Genomic DNA, 19,195 nt, shown 5'->3' with positions numbered 1-19,195 from the left:
AATAAATAAAAGAAGGGCAACGAGCCAATTATTAATTGGCTCGCTGCCCTTCTTTTATTTATTGTATCTACTTAACATATATTTATTTGAATAGTCCTAACTTAACATTTTATACTTACGGTAAATAAATATTTACTAAATAAAAAAATGATAGTTAAGTTAAATTAATGCTTCTTGTACTAAATATAAATATATATATGTTTACATTTAGTAAATATTCAGTTAGTATTCAGCTACTATTCAAACAAATATTTATTAAAATTTAGTATTTTTCTTATCGCAGTAACTCTATTGATTTACTAGATTTCATCACGTATATTTTGTGCAAGTTTGAAAATAATTTTCTTTTAGATGTAATATGAAGTACAAACAACTTGCATAAAAGTTGTCGTACAAGAACTTTCTGTGAAATGAAAACAATCTGAGCTTAGCATTTATTTTTATCACTTTCTCGTTTAAAACTCTTAAATCTCATCTACATCGACAAAAAGTGAAATCTTTGCCAGACCAAGAATTATCTTAAACCAAGATTCTAATTACGAGAATATTAAGATTAGCTCCACCTGTAGAGATAAAATTAATTGTGCTTACAGGCGTGCTTTATTCTGCTTACAGGTATCCAGTAACGAATACTTCAGCGTCAGTTTCGAGGTGAGCGACGACGTCTTGACTTCCTTCGATCGGGAGGAGTTTCTGCCGGCGACGCGGGGAACTTACCTGGTGTGAGTGAAGTTTTATCGTACTTTTAATACTTTGCGCGCCGTCGGGGGCGATAAATTTTCACGCGTGTCACGTTGCGAATGACAATATGGCGATATTTATAGACGCGCAACGGAACCGCAATATGCGCGTTCCGGGACCGATTATCCAATCGGATAACCACTGCATTACATCATACGACTTACAAAATCCTCCCCGTTGCAGACGAGGATGCGAAAAATGCTCGCTGTCCGCCCTCGCGACGTCATTGTTCCGTTATCTCATGATGTCGATCCTAAGGCGGATCAGTTTCAGAATATTCGTCCCGACATCGACATCTTTCATCCCCCATCGTTGTCGTGAGATTAAAATTTCCCCCAATACGAAAAATCTTCGTTCCACTTAGGCGATCAATAATGTGGTTCATAATTATTATCTCTCCATAATTATTATTTCTCCATATTTTTACGAGAATGTAATTTCAGCTTCGCAGCGTCTGTTGAAATACGATTGGCAAAACGACAGTATTATTCGTCAATTACACAGTGATATTTACAATTTATTTCCATTATCTGTGATACGATTCTCATTGCAACGTGACGTTTTTTTTACGAGAGAGAATACTTTCCGGAATGCAAATCTCCAAAATCTGCATTAATTTCACGTTCAGCGTTTTTTACCATTAATTCTCACTAATTAATGTCTGCCGAGACATGGTTGGAATATACTACGTAATGCCTATCGTTAAAGAATATTCCATTAGGCCAAGTACCATCGTCATGTATCACATGTTGTTTAACGACGACTGAAGATATACCAACCGACTGCGTTACATTCAATCTTCTTTAGATTCATTCTCGAAAAAAGGAGATGGCTCCTCCTACCTCTTTTATCGACCTCCGGGACGATCCATTAAAGAAAAAGGAGGAGAAAAGAAGGCAGAAGGTACTTCTATTTTTGAAATCGTCAGGAGGTCGGTCCTTATTCCCCCCTACAGTTGTCCGTTCTACAGAGTGTATCGATTTATTATCATGACATCGACGAGGGGAAAGCGGATTTGTGGGCGGAAATAAATAGGCAAAGCTTATCGCTGCATTCATCGTGGTGCGTTTATAATAAGGGACAAGGGAAATATAATAAGTAGGGCCACGCATCGGAAGTGCTTTATTTCATAATTAAGAATGCGGATTCACACAAAAAATATATGCACTGAAAAAAATATTAAATTTTAATAAATATTTGTTTGAATTGTTTTAATCAAATATTTACTAAATGTATAAATATATATTTATTTAACACAGAAAACATTAATTTGATTTAACTATCATTTTTTTATTGAGTAAATATTTACTGTAAATAAATGTTTACTTAATATTATTTAAAGATTTAATAAGTTTGTTTAGTGTATTATACGCAAGTAATAATTACTTCAAGTATTTCATATATCCGCAAATCTATCATAAGTTCATCACAAGCATCATCAGATTTATTCAAAATATTTATTCTGAATATCCTAGTAAATTTAATATTTTAATTAACATTATTAAATTAAAACAAATTCGATTTAGTTATTACATAAAATCTTCTTCAATGAATTTTATAATATTTCTTCAAAAGTAAATAAATTGAGTACATAATAATGAATTTTTTTTAAATTTGTAATAAATACATTTTAAGTTTATCATCAAAACAATATTTTTTATTACAGATAACCGTTACTTAAAAGAAAGAAAATAAATTGAATAATCATATTTTTTAACAATAGAATGATATTTTTTATATGCAATTTATCTTGATGATTCATTCAGGAGGCTTCTTGTCCTTTGTTTGTTTTAATCAGCACGAATATATGAATGAACACCCTCGTTTAGTCGCGAAGAAATTTCTTTACAAACGAGAAAGCAGACGGACACGATTATTAATTACAAATTCCTTTTTGGAGTAAGGAAAGGATGTCATTTTAATATATACGTCGTACGTAGCAATCCGTCTCGCAGTTTTGTAAGTGCCACTTCTCCAACTTTTCTGCGATTTTTTGAGAGTGAGTAATAAATTAATGGGCGAAATTTACTGACAGAGAATTTCTCAGGAGATGAACGAGATGCACTTTAAAACGCTGCTGTTTTAGAAACGTCCCAAACTTTTGAAAAGCTGCACCTCATTTGAGCGGCCACTTAATGTTCAGCAATCAAGTAGCTTAAGTCCAGGCGGTTATTATGACAAGCGGGATATTTATAGAAAAACTTTTAGGAACTTTAGATGGATAACGAACGTAGAAATCTCCTTTCAGAAAATTAAAACGTGACTTTTCAATTTTTTTTAATCCTCTTAACTTTTGTTATTTGCCAAATTCACAAACAATTCGAACATTATCGTCGCTATTCTTGTTTTTAATCAAATTCATCCGATTGCCGTACCTTTGATTAATATGTTTGTTCAGCGTGACAAGTATCAAAAAACGCGTTGTATCATGGAAAGACAATGCTACCTGTCGCTGTGGCTCGCGTGAAAGCGCCTTACGCTTTCAACCGGATTACTCTTAATTGCTAAGCATTGTTAAAGCGACGAGTCGTGAATTGCACAAAGCTCGAGTGCGCATGAAAAAATTTTTATTTTACGAGTCCTGGGATCGCGACCACGCGATACGCGGTTTGCATGAAAAGCATACTATTCGTCAACACGAGATCCTTCTCAGATTGCGCGGATCGTTCTTTTGTTACTCATAATAACCTCCCGAAGCTACGGCTTGCATTAGAACTAAATGCGCGTTACCGTCTCTCGCGAAAGTCCAAAAAGAATTCAATTTACGTTGTTGTAAAGAATTCGATTTGACACCCTTTCAATACGAAATATGTCTTAGAATGAAAAGAAATAATTCACAAATCAGATAATCATTTCTGTTCTCCATTTCTATTTCAAAATTGTCACAAATTTCTAAAATTCCATAACTTTTCTTTAATTTCTAGACAAAATTTTATGATTTTCCCTGATGCTTTCAATAATATTTTGAAATTTTTTATATTTTCGTCTTGGTTTTGAAACCGTCAAATATTTTGTTAAGGGAGTAATTTAATATAGCAATGTGTAAATTATTAATGTTGCTGACACTGCTTGCATTTAATTGTTAAGTTGGTAATTTCCAAAACTGTATAGAGATGTGATGTACGCGCGTTAAACTCCTTTTTAAAGCCAAGAATTTTAATTTTCCAGAAAATTTTGAAAACTTCCTTGACTTCCCTGATTTCCCCGTGATCGTTTTCAATTTCTCTGACATTTTCCTGATTTCCAGTTTTGTGGCAACTTTGTATTTGCTCTCTTAGGCTGAATTTATTTCGATTAAAATCTTTCAGTTGATTACGCATGTTAATTATTTATGTATAACGTCGCATTAATTAATTATTCGATGTCTAAGAAAATCAAACGACAGGTATAATCAGAAGGTATGGAATACATGGAAGTCTTTCTTTTTCTATTTTTCCCTCCTTCTTCTCATTCGAAGTATCTCATGCAGGGAATGTATATTAACAACGAATATCATTGAGTCACTCACTTTGAAATGACATACCGCTATTTAGAATGTTAACGTGTGCATATATATTCATACATATGTTTATATCATAGCTAGTGGCTATCGCCAGTAATTTATAGCGATTTGCGAATGGATATGTTCAATAAACATGAATAGAGCGTGAAGGGATAGTCCTGTTCAAACGATATATGTCGTAACTGTAGGAGAAAATATAAAAATGAGTAAAGATCGAAAACGACTTTACGTTACAAAGATTGTATTTTCGTACGGAGAGTAAAGCTCGATGGACATTACGTAATAACACAAACAAGCGTATTCGAAATAATTATGGATAATCACTACTCTCGATTGAATAAACATAGTTACTTGCTTTTTAATGAAAGAAAAATCAGCTGAATTAAATTAATGTATTATAGTATAATTATTTATATTTATACAATGTAAATCTGATTTTATATCATTATTTAACATATCTGTTTTATATAAATAATTATCGTTATTATTGTTATTTCCATTACTTATTATTTTTTAAAAATCTTGAACTGATTCTTTAACTTTGCAAACCTATGAGGTGACGATAAAAAATTACATTAATAAACATTAATTGAGTTTAAAAGACTTAGAGCATTCGTAAACTTCATTTATTTGCAATACTTCGACGTCATAAAATACCGAATTAATATCGCATTTCATTTAAAAAAAAGTATTCGATTGCAAAAGGTGGAAAGCTTAAAAGTTAAAAAAAAAACGGTATTTGAGTACAAGTGCCACTCTATATGGCTGAAACAAAAGCCTGTAAAATGTGAAATAAAAAAATGTCGGGAAACCGGACCTCCAAACGCAATGACGATTCGACTTTTAAGTACTTTAAACGAGCCACGTGCACCGCTTTCAATTTCACGACATTGCGTCATCGGTTTACTTTACTTGCATCGATACACTTCGAAATTTTAATTCTACAAATTTTTAACTCAACCCTGACGCGATTGCAACATACATCATCCAGTTTTTCATCTTACTGCTTCAATAAAATCCACAACTTAAACGACTAATTAGAATTTCACGCTTGAAAACGTGAAAACGTCGTATAAAATATATTTTAAAAAATCAGGCAAATTATTTTGACAAGAATAATGGTTAACAAGTTGCGCTTTCGAGACGGGACCGCCAAAGAAAAGCTTTTGTTTTGATACATATTATAGTCAATATTAAAGAACGAAGGGCACGGTGTAAAATATACGAAAACAAAGCTGAATAATGAAAGGGCTTGGATGAATAAATTAATTTCTTATTCCTCTTATTCGAATTTCGTCGACGAAATTTCTACTCTGTCAATGTCTACAGCGTTACGCCTTCTTCAAGGGAAGATGCTTTGTTCCACCTTACACTATTATTTCATTAGGCACCCCTTTTCCTTTTGAAATAGGCCGCCGGAAAAACTGAATGATATCTAGGAAACAAAGACGGATAAACTTTAGGCTACCGAAGAGCGATCAGTAATATAAAATTACAACATCGCGTCTTTCAATTATTCTCTTAAACAAAATATCGCGAAATACATTTGTAATTTTGTACATGCACGGATTGTTTACGATATTTGATAACATTTTATAGCTTTTTTTTCACAACGGTATATTATTGTACCAATCATGAATATTTTGTTAGAATTGTCAAATACGTTAAAAATAATTCGAGAATACAATTAATTCCAACAACAAATCTCGCACACGTGAATCTTCAACTCGCGATTGTTTATTTGATTTGCCATCAGACGTAAAAAATTATTTCTATGGGAATCAATTTAGTTACATCGACGGTTTGTCTGATTATTTGTTTTGATTTATTCACATCGTTGCTGGTTGATTATGTAATTTCTAATTGTTTTAGGAATTATGTAATGAATTTACAAACTCCCGTGGCAAAAAGTGAAATTTTGAACGATTTATATCGTCAAGAAACATGTGGCAATAATTTCGTGTAAGTTGGTAAAGTTCTCGTGGTGGCAGCATGAAGTGAATGGAAAACGAGGATGGCAAGTTTTAGCCTTTAAGACGGAGGATGCACGTAATAATTTCTGATCCCTCGACTTGGCAGCAACTTAGTTAGTCGCCTTCTCTGATTACCTAACTCTGTTCGTAGGAAGCATCGGGGTTGATATATGTACATTGTTATGATTCGTCTGTCGCGTCAATAACCAAGTTTATCATTTTCGCAATTTGTTTCGCTTAACATACACGAAAGCACGGTATATGAAACATTATTAAAAGTTACAATAAAGCCAAATAGCGGAAGCCAGATAGAATATTTCATTGAAACAAACCGGGGATTATTGACTATCGGAATAGATACGGAAAGTTAAAAGTAACTTATCGACTAAGTGCTTCGAAACTAGCAGCAGAGTTATTTATAAAATTGGAATCATTCAAGGAACTGGAAAGTGCATCCGAAAACTAAATGCATGATATTAAAAGAAGGAAGTTGTTCGTTAATGCAACAAATAGAAACGAGCTCAAAGAGAGAAAATGGAGTTTAAAGCAGAATATGGATCTAAGAAAAAGGAATGACGGAAATGTTATTTCTGCGGATAAAAACATGTTTGATGTCTTCGGAAGTAATGGGATGAATTAAAATCAATCTAGCATAAGACACTTGCACGAACAATTAAATCTTGAAAAAAATGACTACGAATAATAAGATACGAACAATAATTGTTTACTTGAAGAAGAATCGTAACATTATTAGCTTCGCATGCTAAAAAAGAAAAAATTATTTATAACTTTTTTGCATAAAAAAAAAATTATTTAATATAAATATAAAATAAATGTATAATAATCTAATTGAATAACGTCAAATCATCTGATTAAACATCTTTAAATCTTATAATATTTTAACCTTTCTCTAAACATTTTTTAAATCTTATAATATCGTATAATTAATTATATACTCTCCTTGAAATTTTTTTCATGTAAATTCACAAATTCTACATGATATATGGACGAATATATAATCCTTTTTAAAAATAAGTGCACGATATTGTGTAATCAATTTTATTTCTGGAAGAATTAAGTATATATTTATTATATATTTATTACATCTCGTTCCGCTCAAAGTTGAAATACTCTTTTAAAGTACAGGATATTCCTTTGTGAATTTTGCACTAAGTCTTTTAAGAGAGATTTCTTTAATCGTCGTAGAGTCCGACTGAAAAGTACATAAAATGGAATTATATACTTTTATTTTCAAAAGTTCAGAGATTACGCGGATGAACAGATTGTAGCAGAAAGTAAAATTCGCATTTGACAAGAATTAAAATTTGTGTTTCTCAACAAAAGCTTCACGATTGCTGCGGTAATCGCAATAACGGTTTAAACAGAGAGGCAATTTTTCAAAATGCATTCGTGTAATTTTCTACTTTTAATTAACTGATATAATGCAAGCGTTAGTTTTTATATCACGTTTGTGATACGCAGTTCGATTACCGTTTTATAATGTCTTGGAATTTGGATGGGGCAGAATGGGCAGAACTTGTACTTTGTTACGAAAATATTGTGAAGTATTTCCGCCGTTGAAAGATACGAAGATGATTTAACTCGCTGTATTGTGTTACAGGGATGTGCTGAGTCCAGCCTGCGAGCGTCGCGGCGTCGATTTATCGCGCGTCGAAGTCCTGGACAGTTCTTCGACGCCGTTATCCCTGCTGACAACGGACGCTTCTACCCTCGGTGGAAAACACCTACGAGTAATCGGTGAGATTGCATTATTTCATAACATACGGATTTTTAAGCAAATTTTGTCACAGGATTTAATTATATCAGACGGCATACCATATGCGCGCTAGATTGATTCCTCTATTTCTGCTTCCTTGCTGTCGTATTTTGTTCCATTTATTAGACCTAGCCAATGATAAATATTGAAATTTACACTTTTACTTATTTTATATAATACTAATATACATGAAAGAACCGTTTTATAACTACAGCATCTAAAAATTTAACTAGATTTGAAAATAATTTTATTGGATTATCAAAATGATTACGTATAATGCTCAAACGTTGATAACAATGCTGCAAAAAGTTTTAAGCGTCCTAATATAATTATTTCGATCAAAACAAAATTGTCAATCAATTCATTTTGTAATTTATAAATTAATTAAATTTTTAGATACTTCAATAAAAATTTCAAACATAAACATTTAAAAAAATATAAATTTCTTTTCCTGTAAAACGTCGCAGCGATCATACGCGTAATATATGTATATACGCGTTTTTTAAAATAATAACTTGATTGTGATCGAGTGATGGAAAATAATTGTGTTGGTCAGAAATTGAGTCTTGTGTGTCGTAATACTAGACGAACGGTAATTATCGTCCGGGCTGTTCGACATTAATTTTCGCACGTTCCTTTGAACGCACCACTCAATGCTTGGTTTCGACTACCGTAATTAATTAATTATTAATAGTGCGTTGGAACGCTCCGGCTCATTTGCGGTTAGGGAATATTGAGCTCAATCAATTATTCTACACCGAATGAGATAGTCTAGCGAATTCCCGAGGTTTGATTAATCTACAACCACATAGACACAGTCCGAACGAAGTTGAGTGACATAAATCACGAATGGATCATACGCGTCGAAGAAAGTCTGGGTTTTCGATAGAGAGAATATAGGCAGCTGTCATAAATTATCGATGTCCATGTCATATAATGGAGTGTGGTATTTATATCACAAAACGGATTCTAGATTTAACTTTCTTGAAGACATTCTTCGCCGATGATATTTTAAGAAAGTACTTAGCTTTTTTTTTAATCCCATTGGATTTCTTTTCATTGCATTTTTATTTAATTTAATTCTTTTTAGAATTTTCGAGGAACGCTTCCTAAGATATTCTCTGTGACAAGTTAAAACTCTGTAAATATTTCCTTATACACTTTTAAGATGCTGGTAAATATACAACGCTTATTATTATACAGTTAGGTTTACTTAATTAGGCTATATGTAATCGGCTTAGGCGCAAAGTTAATCGACTAAATACATGAAATAATTCAGCGCCTCTGTTAAATCATCACAGATCATGCACAAACCATTCCCTTGTTTCCCCTGATTAATTTAATTGTCTTCCGGCGACTTGAGGCAACGAAGATATCCGGTGACGACAGGCAAGGGTTTCAAAGAATCGTTAATAGATAATGAAGAACGAACGAATAATTAAATTCACCTCCTTTGCAGTTTGATGAGACGGATAATGAAAACTTGGCGGGTGAAACAGAGTACTGACTGATAAAATTCTTTTCTTTCTGTGTGTGTATTTTCTTAAGTACTTTAAAGGAATATACTTTTTCTCTAATAAAAATTGCATAATTCTACAATTTAATTTTTTACAGACAATATGCTGCTTATTTATTCTAATAACTTCAAACAAATTCTTAATTGCACGTTTGATCGAAAATTGCGCTTCACTGTTAGATATCAAAGGAGCAATGTGATAATTCAATCTTTTAAATTAAATAAATAATATTTATTTTTAATTTCCCCATGTATATTAAAATGTAAATTAATCCATTTCTGTGGTTAGTTTCAAAGTAAATAACGTCCACGTTAACATGTGTACTTAGTAAATAATAAATTAAATTTGATTAAAATATAATCCTGTACATTTTCTTGATTTAAATTATTTAAAATAAAATTAATATAAGACTTAATTAAAATCACAACTAAATTGGTAAAAAGTGGGGTAATAAACAAACATTTTGACTTTTATCACATAATTAGTCAAATACGAAGGCAGTTTGATAAGTCAGTGACTTTTTTAAAAAATTTTTTTAAAGTTCGACTTATTTCCATGGTCTTTTTTTAAAAAATCACTAATTTATTAAACTGCCCACTTATTTAAAACTGTCGGATATTTATCAAACTTTGTGATACAACTGCTTAACAACTATGAACATTTTAATAAGCGCAGTTTCCTCAACAATCTGATTAATTTGTAATTAAAACCTTCTAACTTGCTCTGTCTTGTTGAACCATCGTCCATAACGTAAAAGCTTCAACTTATAAATTATTAACTCCATTGTTTCAATTAAATTAACGGTATGAACGACAATCTAAAAAATGATTAAAAATAACCTAAATTGGATATATGGTAATTTGACATGAATTTAACAGTGACATGAATTTAACATTGCGGACAATTGAACTATTCTCGGCTTACACGAAACACATTTGCTGTTATAATTATTCCTTTTAATTGGAACTTTTAATTATCATCTTTGTTAACAACGTTTAGTTCCTCCTAATAGTGTTAACTTACCTTTTAACCGTTTTATGTAGCATATTAGATAGCAGTTATTCTGCAAAAGAGAAAATATAAACGGAAAAGATAGAGCAGAAAATGCGTCGGCACTTCGCAGGGAGTTTAAACACTTTTTTTTTATCCATTCGAACATATACAGGGTAAGCCATTTTAATCAATACACGCGAATATCCCGAAAAGGAGAAATTTTTTCAAAAAATGTTTCAAATAAAAGTTTTATGATTTCAAGGGGGAAAGAAGATAATGACCTTGTTTGACCTTGAAAAAATGTCCTTAATGTCAGGTCCATGTTAAATAAAATTTTTTAAACGAAACCCTTCATTTTTTATTGCGTATTCTTGTAGCTTATTTCAAGAGCTTTCCAAAACGTTATAATAAAGTATTTTTTCGTTAAGTACATTTCGAGTTATGAGGTTCGAAAATTACAGTACTGCTGGCATTTACATTATTCAAGTTGTCCGACCGACGGCTAAAACCTCTTGAATGTTGTTCAGGATCATGTCTTGGATAACATTTGTCAAGATCAAGGCCATTGGAGATTATTCCTCTTATTTTCATTTTTACGTAAAAATGAATTTTTAGTACAAAAATGAAAATAAGAGGAATAATCTCCAATGGTCTTGATCTTGACAAATGTTATCCAAGACATGATCCTGAACAACATTCAAGAGGTTTTAGTCGTCGGTCGGACAACTTGAATAATGTAAATGCCAGCAGTACTGTAACTTTCGAATCTCGTAACTCGAAATGTACTTAACGAAAAAATACTTTATTATAACGTTTTGGAAAGCTCTTGAAATAAGCTACAAGAATACGCAATAAAAAATGAAGGGTTTCGTTTAAAAAATTTTATTTAACATGGACCTGACATTAAGGACATCTTCTCAAGGTCAAACAAGGTCACTGTCTTCTTTCCCCCTTGAAACCATAAAACTTTTGTTTGAAACATGTTTTGAAAAAATTTCTCCTTTTCGAGATATTCGCGTGTATTGATTAAAATGGCCCACCCTATATAAAAAATCTCGAGCCCCCAAAGCGTTTCATGCTGGCTTCATGCCTCTGTCCTCATTCTTCTATATCTGTAGGATATTTGAAAAGCAACACAACTGTATGTGTATACAAACAATGCATCTTAATGCAATAATTTATTGAGGCAATAAATTTTGTCGTATTTTTCGAGCGAAAGAGAATTTTCACATAGAAAAGGATTGAAAAGAAAGACGGGCAGCAAAATGTGCTCGCGGACGACGTCTGCATAATCCTATCAGGGCGAAAAAAAGGCAAGAAAAGTGGGACGCATAATAGAAGGGCTAAACATAACTCGATGCTCTTACGGAAAATCTTCTCACAGTTACTTAACGCCGCTATTTCGTTTCCATCATGATTTCCCCGGTGAATTTGAATCTGAGAGAGGGGCGCACGTACAACGCGGGGAGGTCACACATTCTGTCGAGTGATTTCGGGAGACCGATCATACACCCGATGAAAAGCCTCCGCATGGAAGGGATACGAATAACGTGTACAATGCCTCTCCCTGAAATAACATCGTGTTTGCTACATGATTGTATGTCGCGCCGGAAATTTAAACAGCCGATGTTTATACCTCCAACAAGCATTTCAAAGACTTAACGTTGAAATTAGGACAATTTCAGAATGTAAAAAGTTCTAGACACACGTGTTATCATAAAATTTCAATTACTATTTTGTTATTATTGTATTATAAGGTAAAGTAGTATACAAAATTTCAAACATGGTGCAGTTCGAACGAAATAAGAATTGAATCCAATTTTCGACGTTCAAGTTTAATTTTTTTCTGTTTGGGATACTTTTCAGTATCCTTCTCACAATGAGAAGGTTGTCAAACTTGAACCTTGGATTCAATTTTTCTTTCGTTTAGAATTATATTTAATGTTTAAAATTGTATCACCTTGGCTCTATCATATTCTTACACAAAGTGCTTCAGAGAAAGGATTACAGACTTTTAGGTCATATAGAACTTATTAAAATAAAAAAAATAAGTATATTTTCTAAAACTAATTTATTAGATTTATTGAGAAAATCTAAATTTAATTTATTAAGATTCAAACAATAATGGAGATACGATTTATTACAGTTTGCTATAATTGGGTTGTATAAACCTATTAATGTAGATTAGTTTCTCTATTTAAAAGCATACTTTCTAAACAAACACTATAGGAAATGTAGTGGAACATTTATTAACACTTTGACGTCAAGTATGGAGACGAGCAATCTCGGAAACTTCTCTTCTGTTTATTAAACAATGCGTCATGTTTGCTATGAACAAGTGCTTTATATTTAATCGATATATGTAGACCTTTGCCATATACAAGTCGTTGAAATGGAAGGAAACATAGAACATTTATTTGTAGAGATAACATAGAACTATTCAAATCTCGATAATAAGTATTGATTTTAAGAAAGGAAGTCATTAAGATCTCTTTATTTTTTTTCGAAGTACTGTATGTCCGAAGAGTTTGCAATCTTCTTTCTGAAACGAGTAGAAAGCATTTTATAATGGTGCTTTCTTCTTTCTATAAGAATATTGTAGCTTTCGGAAATAACAGCACAATCTCACAAGTTCGATACGAATATTCTGTATTAAATATTCACGCGCGACAGAAATCGGTTTTGAATCGAAATATATACGCATATAAATGCAAGCGAGCGTAATTCCGATACGACTACGATACGCAACGACCGTGTCGGAAAAATGTTCAATTTCCTCGCCGTCGGGCTCGGGCAGAACGGAATCAGAATACAGTCACCCGCGATCGACAGATCGCCAATAATATTCTTTACAGTTGAAAGTCCCTGGGTTTCTTTTGTAACCATGCACTAGGACGATCGACGATGGAGAAGAGTGCGTGATATTATTCAAGAACGAAAAAGCAAGCCACGCGTTGTCATGTGGCGCAAAATTAATGAGCCGGAATGAGAAAAGGAGATACGTTTCCCTGGAGGAAAGAAAAGATACGCACGAATGTAACAACTCTTCCTCGTGAAATGGTCACGGCAGGCACGATGCTGTATTACTTATTGCTATAATGATTTATTGCTAGAATGCTTTAAACGTGTTAAAAAAATTTCAAGGGAGGATGTGATAAATTCATATAAATGTTGTATAAAATATAGATATATTATATATTATCAAAGCAATTTTTCGACGTAATATTAGTACTGTGTAGATCTCACATAGATAAGGCACGTTCTTCGATCGCTCTGCAATCAGTAGTAATGACTGATAGTAGCCAGACAGTAGTCGTTACTACTTGCATGCTGCTTATCATAAAATTCGCGTTTTAGAGACTCTATAATTCGCGTCAAAGATCTCAAGACAGAATTTTATTCATAATTTTTTTTATGTGTCATTTATTTTGTATGTGTATGTTTTAATATGTATTGTGTGTTTTTAGATTTTTTAAATATTTTTCACATTATATACGAAGCACATAAAATTCTAAATACTTAAATATGAATTATATGTATAGAATCGTCGAATTATAGATATGAATCATATGCACATAGATATAAATTTTACACACACAAACGCATACACATACATTATATATGAATCAAATAAATAAATAATTATATAACTTATATACATATAAAGCAACTAGAATAACATTTTAATAAGGTTTAAAATATAGTTGCAAGAATGTGTGGCGCGATGCAACGCTTATATTGATCATAATTTATAATCATAATTTATAATCATGATCAATATCGCAAAAAGGAAACTATGAGAAAGCTGTCGTAACAACGTAGCAATACTGTTGTAACAAAATATCTATAAGAAATTCATTAACTCTGGAAAGAATTACTGAGACGTGATAATCCCAAGTCAGAAATATGAGGATTATCACTTCTCTCCGTAATCAGGAAATAAAGCTCTACGAGAAAGACTTTCGTCTGCGCGTATGAAAGGACGGAATCACGTCAAAATAATACACACGGCGATTTTTTCGCATTTTTTCGTTCAGTCGTCCGGACCGAATGAATATAGTTGCGTCGCGATGAAATTAAGCCGGAACCAACTACAGAAAGTTCCGCATGTCCGAGGAACTGCAACCGGAACAAACGGGTCACCGTGAGGCTCCAGATGTTGGTACGACGAGCGTCCTAGAGGTAATATAGAGATGATGCACAACTCCGAGTGATTAAAATTCGAAACTAACTAAATCCGTAACAAGGCGATTGCGAACGTTATATGTAACAGACCGCAATTAAAGCGCTGTCTATAGTATACTGCGAATGCGTGCGCGGGAGTTATATTCTAAAATTACTTTCTATACAACATAACTAAATTTTCAGCTTAAGCGTATATGATTTCATTTATGATAATCTACTTGTATGTAAATAAACGAGCAAATTGTACGGGAAAATGATGATTTTATATGATAAAATAACTCGAAATTTAGAACTTCAAACAGAAATGAGATTCAAAAATGAGTTCCATAAATTGTCTATTTTTAAATAATTGCACATGCTCTGTCGTTTACATTTTTATTTTTATAAGGCGATGATGAGATTTTAATGCAAGACAAGTGTAAGTGATTCATTTATCCCCGGATAATGGTAGAGTTAATGCTGATACAGCGACCCTTGTAATGCATTTGATCCTTTGATCCTTTTGCGTGCAAAAAAGGCAAAGTTCTGACGCGAGCGTGAGCTGCAGACTATTGCCATGAAAGAGCTCTCAAAATGCAAAATTAGGCCGCCCCGGGCACGTACGATTTAAATGGTTCCCGCGACTTTCTCACGCACTACAGAAATGTTACGCGCGTCGATAATACAAAGCCATTCGATCTGCAAACCCCGCTGCTGTTCAATGCAGCGTTCCATGTGCCTTGCGGGCGTTTAAATATAGAGCGAATTCATTCAATGCACGATGAAAATAACATTTGCAACGTCAACAAAAAAGATTGGCATCCTCTTGCATATTTTATATCGCGACCTATTTGCAGAGTGTTTTCGCTAAATTAAAGTTTTTTAATTATAAAATGCGTTACTGCGTTATAAATTTTCAATGTTGATTCACGACTAATAGGAATTATTATTAGATAGAAATTGGCTTTGCTTGAAATTATTAGAAAATTATTATTACAGAATACCCGTCCGATTCAAAATATGTACAGAAATTCATAATAACCGCAACTTTCGCTTTCTCGTTTCAGTTAAAGATGAAAGATTGAATTCTCGGACACCTAGCCAAAGAGGAAATCAGAACGTGCTGTTACGGAAAGCCAGTGGGGTAAGTAGTTCCCTTCTTTCCAAGTAATATTCTACTAAACTTTGCAACAATAAAATTAAATTAGAGCGCATCTACTACAAATATAATAAATCTTTAATTAACTCGACTTCGTCACGATAGGACCTCCTAAATCCATGTCACACTATGCACTGGAGGCTGAGGATTGCAAATTAGAGAGAGAGAGAGAGACAGTGTTGCCAGATTAGGGGATTTTCCCCTAAATTTGGAGGTTTTTCCTCTAAGAGATTTTTTGAAAGTACAAAAAGGAGAATTTTTTTAGGAGAATTTTTGAGAAACTTTTTTGGAGGAAAATAAAAAAAAATAGTCAAATTTTATGGCTAAAATATTTAGAAAATCACAATATATGGAGATAAATTTAATTTACTTAATTTTAATATAGGGATAACTAACTTTCGAACAGACCTAGCAACATTGATTAAAGATTAGAAGTCAACCAATCAGATACTTAATTTTAATCCGTTTTATGTGTGTATTCTAATTACCGTAAATGTAGGTGACTTGGGACAAGTGTATTTTTGTTAAATTCAATCATGGAATCCATCCATGAGTCTCTAAAGGAAGTTTAAAACTTAAACTTAACTTAACTTCCTTTAGAGACTCATGGATGGATTCCATGATTAAATTTAAGAAAAATACATGCTTTCCCTAGTCACCTACACTTGTCCCAAGTCATCTACATACGATATATAGTTGAATTCTAATCTTCAATCCTCAGTTTCCAATGCGTATAGTGTGTGACATGGACTTTAAAATTAAAGAATTTAACTAGTGTGGTGCCGCCATAGATATTGCAATCTTGCATTAACCCGGAAAAACGATGTTACGTGTCGAGGTGCTTCGCAAAAGTGTCGACGTGTATCAGCCTTGACATATCATTACTCGTCAAGTACGAGCACTTTTGTGCCCCGCCGATGCTTTTTTTCGAAGACTCTCGCGAGATGAAGCGAACATTTTAGCATCTCTGTGAACGATATATGTTTGTAGTTCTTTTACGAGCCTTGACCTGCTGGTAGGGCGGTAACAATACGGCCAAGCTGACAAAGACAAATCGTAAAACGATTCGCCGGGCGCAAACAAAGCCGCACCGAGCAAAGTGCGACGGCGCATCATCGGTTTAACGTTGTCGATATCGTGAACGAGACTTTCCCGCGGGAAATTTCCTGGTGGACCAGGAACTTTCACGAAAATACATCAAACTAATAAAGAACACAATCAATTATAATTTAAATGTAATTACTCTAAAAAAAATTATGTATCAACAGCATTATCTTAATTGAAAATAAGTTTGTTAATTTAATAACACCGTTAATGAAACAAATATTTATGATCTTGTTTTAATAAAATTTTATTTGTTTCGTTGAAAACGTCCAAGAACTTTGTAACGCGTAATGTAAAAAGTATTGAGAATATATTATATGTATTGCGCTCCGAGTACTACGCTGTGAATGCTCTCATTTGTTAATATTTTATTATTATGGTTTGTTTCTCGAGAGCCCTATCAGATATATATTGTTTGTTTTTTTTGTTTCATTAATACTGTTGTTGTAAATCAACAAGATTATTTTCAATTAAAATAATACTGTTGAAACATCATTTTTGTCAATGTATTTATATTATCCACGCATTATATTTCGATTTAACAATAAAACAGGAGTCTTTAATCCTTAATACGATTGAGTTATTCGTATTCTGCACATTTCTTTTTTTTAACTGGGAATATAAAGTAATTAATTACAATATTTATATATAATTTTTTTTTAATACGCAACCTTATAATAAACTTTTTTAAAGATGTTAAAGTATATGTAAAAATCACTTAATAATTTTTGTATATTTGTTAAAATGAACTTGAAAATTAACTTGGGACGAACGACCCATGTATAGCAAAAATCCAGAAAATTATTGTGTGTACTGGCAATGAGTTAAAATGTTACAGTTTTTCCGGTAGTAAAATTTGTTATAATTTATTATTTTATTATATTCTTTGCCTCAAAATATAATACTTCACTATAGTGGCTTTCCTGTTCTATATCCTAAAACTTAATCTACAATGTATTCTTTGTTTCCTATTTCTTGCTTTCTATCACGACCTCATTTCTTTGCGACCGTTTTATCGATGATCGCGTTTCTTTTTACGTGTTTCTTGTCTCTTCCGAAGTCAACTTTTATTTCAAACGACAGAAAACGAAGAAACTGAGTAAGAGGCAAAAAGGCAAGAAGTAAAAAGTCGTAAAAAGCAAAAAACAGCAAACAAAGAGCATACTGTAAATTAGGCTTAAAGGTTAAAAGAAGTGCTATATGGATACATTACACAACTGAATGTTTTTCTGGATGCTTTTTATTTGATGACACAAGTCAACACAAATGTCGTTCTAGCTTTGTTACTCTCTAAATGACAAAAAAGATAGAATGATGCTTGTATCGACTTTCCAAGGAACACATAAAAATCAATAAAAAATTTAAATGACTTTATTTTGATACTTAAAGTTAATACAGTCAAATTTTGTAACCAAAAATTATCATTTTGATATAAAAAAATTCCTTGGGTTGGGTCTGCACTAAATGGAAAGCTCTCAATATAAATCTAATCGATCGATATACTACACAACACTTATTTGTTTAAACTTTCCTATACAACTCATTCAATATTGTTCCTAGCATTACTATCCCGAGTGCATCCGATTCCTAGCGTCGCGGTTACCATTGTCTTCGCCGAACACCCCGCTATTGTCCGAGCGACAATTACGCGAGCGTTCCGGCTTGATTCGCGCAACTGCAAACGTGACACAGCTGCCTCATCTGTACCGGATGCAGCCGGATTAATCCGCTCGGTCAGCGATGTGTGTAATCTGTTGCGTGTTTGTGCCGATTCGAACGTGGCACGGTCCAGGTGGTCCAGGTACAAATGAAGCTGACAAATTTCGATCCTTGACAAGTGTCAAAGACGGATCCGGCTGTGAGCGTCAGAATAAATGCATACTTGACCCGACACACCTTCGACCGTCTACTCTCGACGCGTTTTCCGCCATGGACGATTACGTGTACGATCAAATTTAAATTTCGTCGTTATTTCGATAATTCACGGTTTTTTCGATTTTATTTTAAGGGGTTATACTACCCAGGCGCACTGAAAAATGAACGTTTTTTTGGGAATTTTTTTCTTGGAAACTATTCAATGGATCATGGAAAATGAAATTTGAGGCTTTATTATACATGTTTTGAGGTATAAAAAAAATTTTTATTATAACTTTTGATACAAAATGGCGTCTTGGCAAGTGGTAAACGGAACATGTGTTTTTTCCGAGGAGCGAATCTGCGTACATCATAACATTCTCCGAACAGCACCTAGAGCAAAAAAAAAAT

At 33.0% G+C, this 19,195-nt stretch overlaps 1 protein-coding gene across 4 annotated transcripts in view; it reads left to right on the top strand.

Moving 5' to 3' along the window:
• LOC108722850 (pleckstrin homology domain-containing family G member 5) overlaps positions 1-19,195 on the top strand; it is a 156,963-nt gene that overhangs the window by 127,096 nt on the left and 10,672 nt on the right. For all 4 annotated transcript variants that reach the window (XM_018448189.1, XM_018448188.1, XM_018448187.1 and 1 more), the window contains 3 exons: positions 616-722; positions 7,838-7,974; positions 15,735-15,811. In XM_018448189.1, coding sequence (XP_018303691.1) covers positions 616-722; positions 7,838-7,974; positions 15,735-15,811 — 321 coding nt within the window. The remainder of the gene's footprint in view (positions 1-615; positions 723-7,837; positions 7,975-15,734; positions 15,812-19,195) is intronic.

The sequence above is a fragment of the Mycetomoellerius zeteki genome, unplaced genomic scaffold (assembly GCF_001594055.1).
Source record: "Mycetomoellerius zeteki isolate Tzet28-1 unplaced genomic scaffold, Tzet1.0 scaffold220, whole genome shotgun sequence".
Lineage (NCBI taxonomy): Eukaryota > Metazoa > Arthropoda > Insecta > Hymenoptera > Formicidae > Mycetomoellerius > Mycetomoellerius zeteki.
This window is presented reverse-complemented; position numbering and strand designations above follow the sequence as displayed.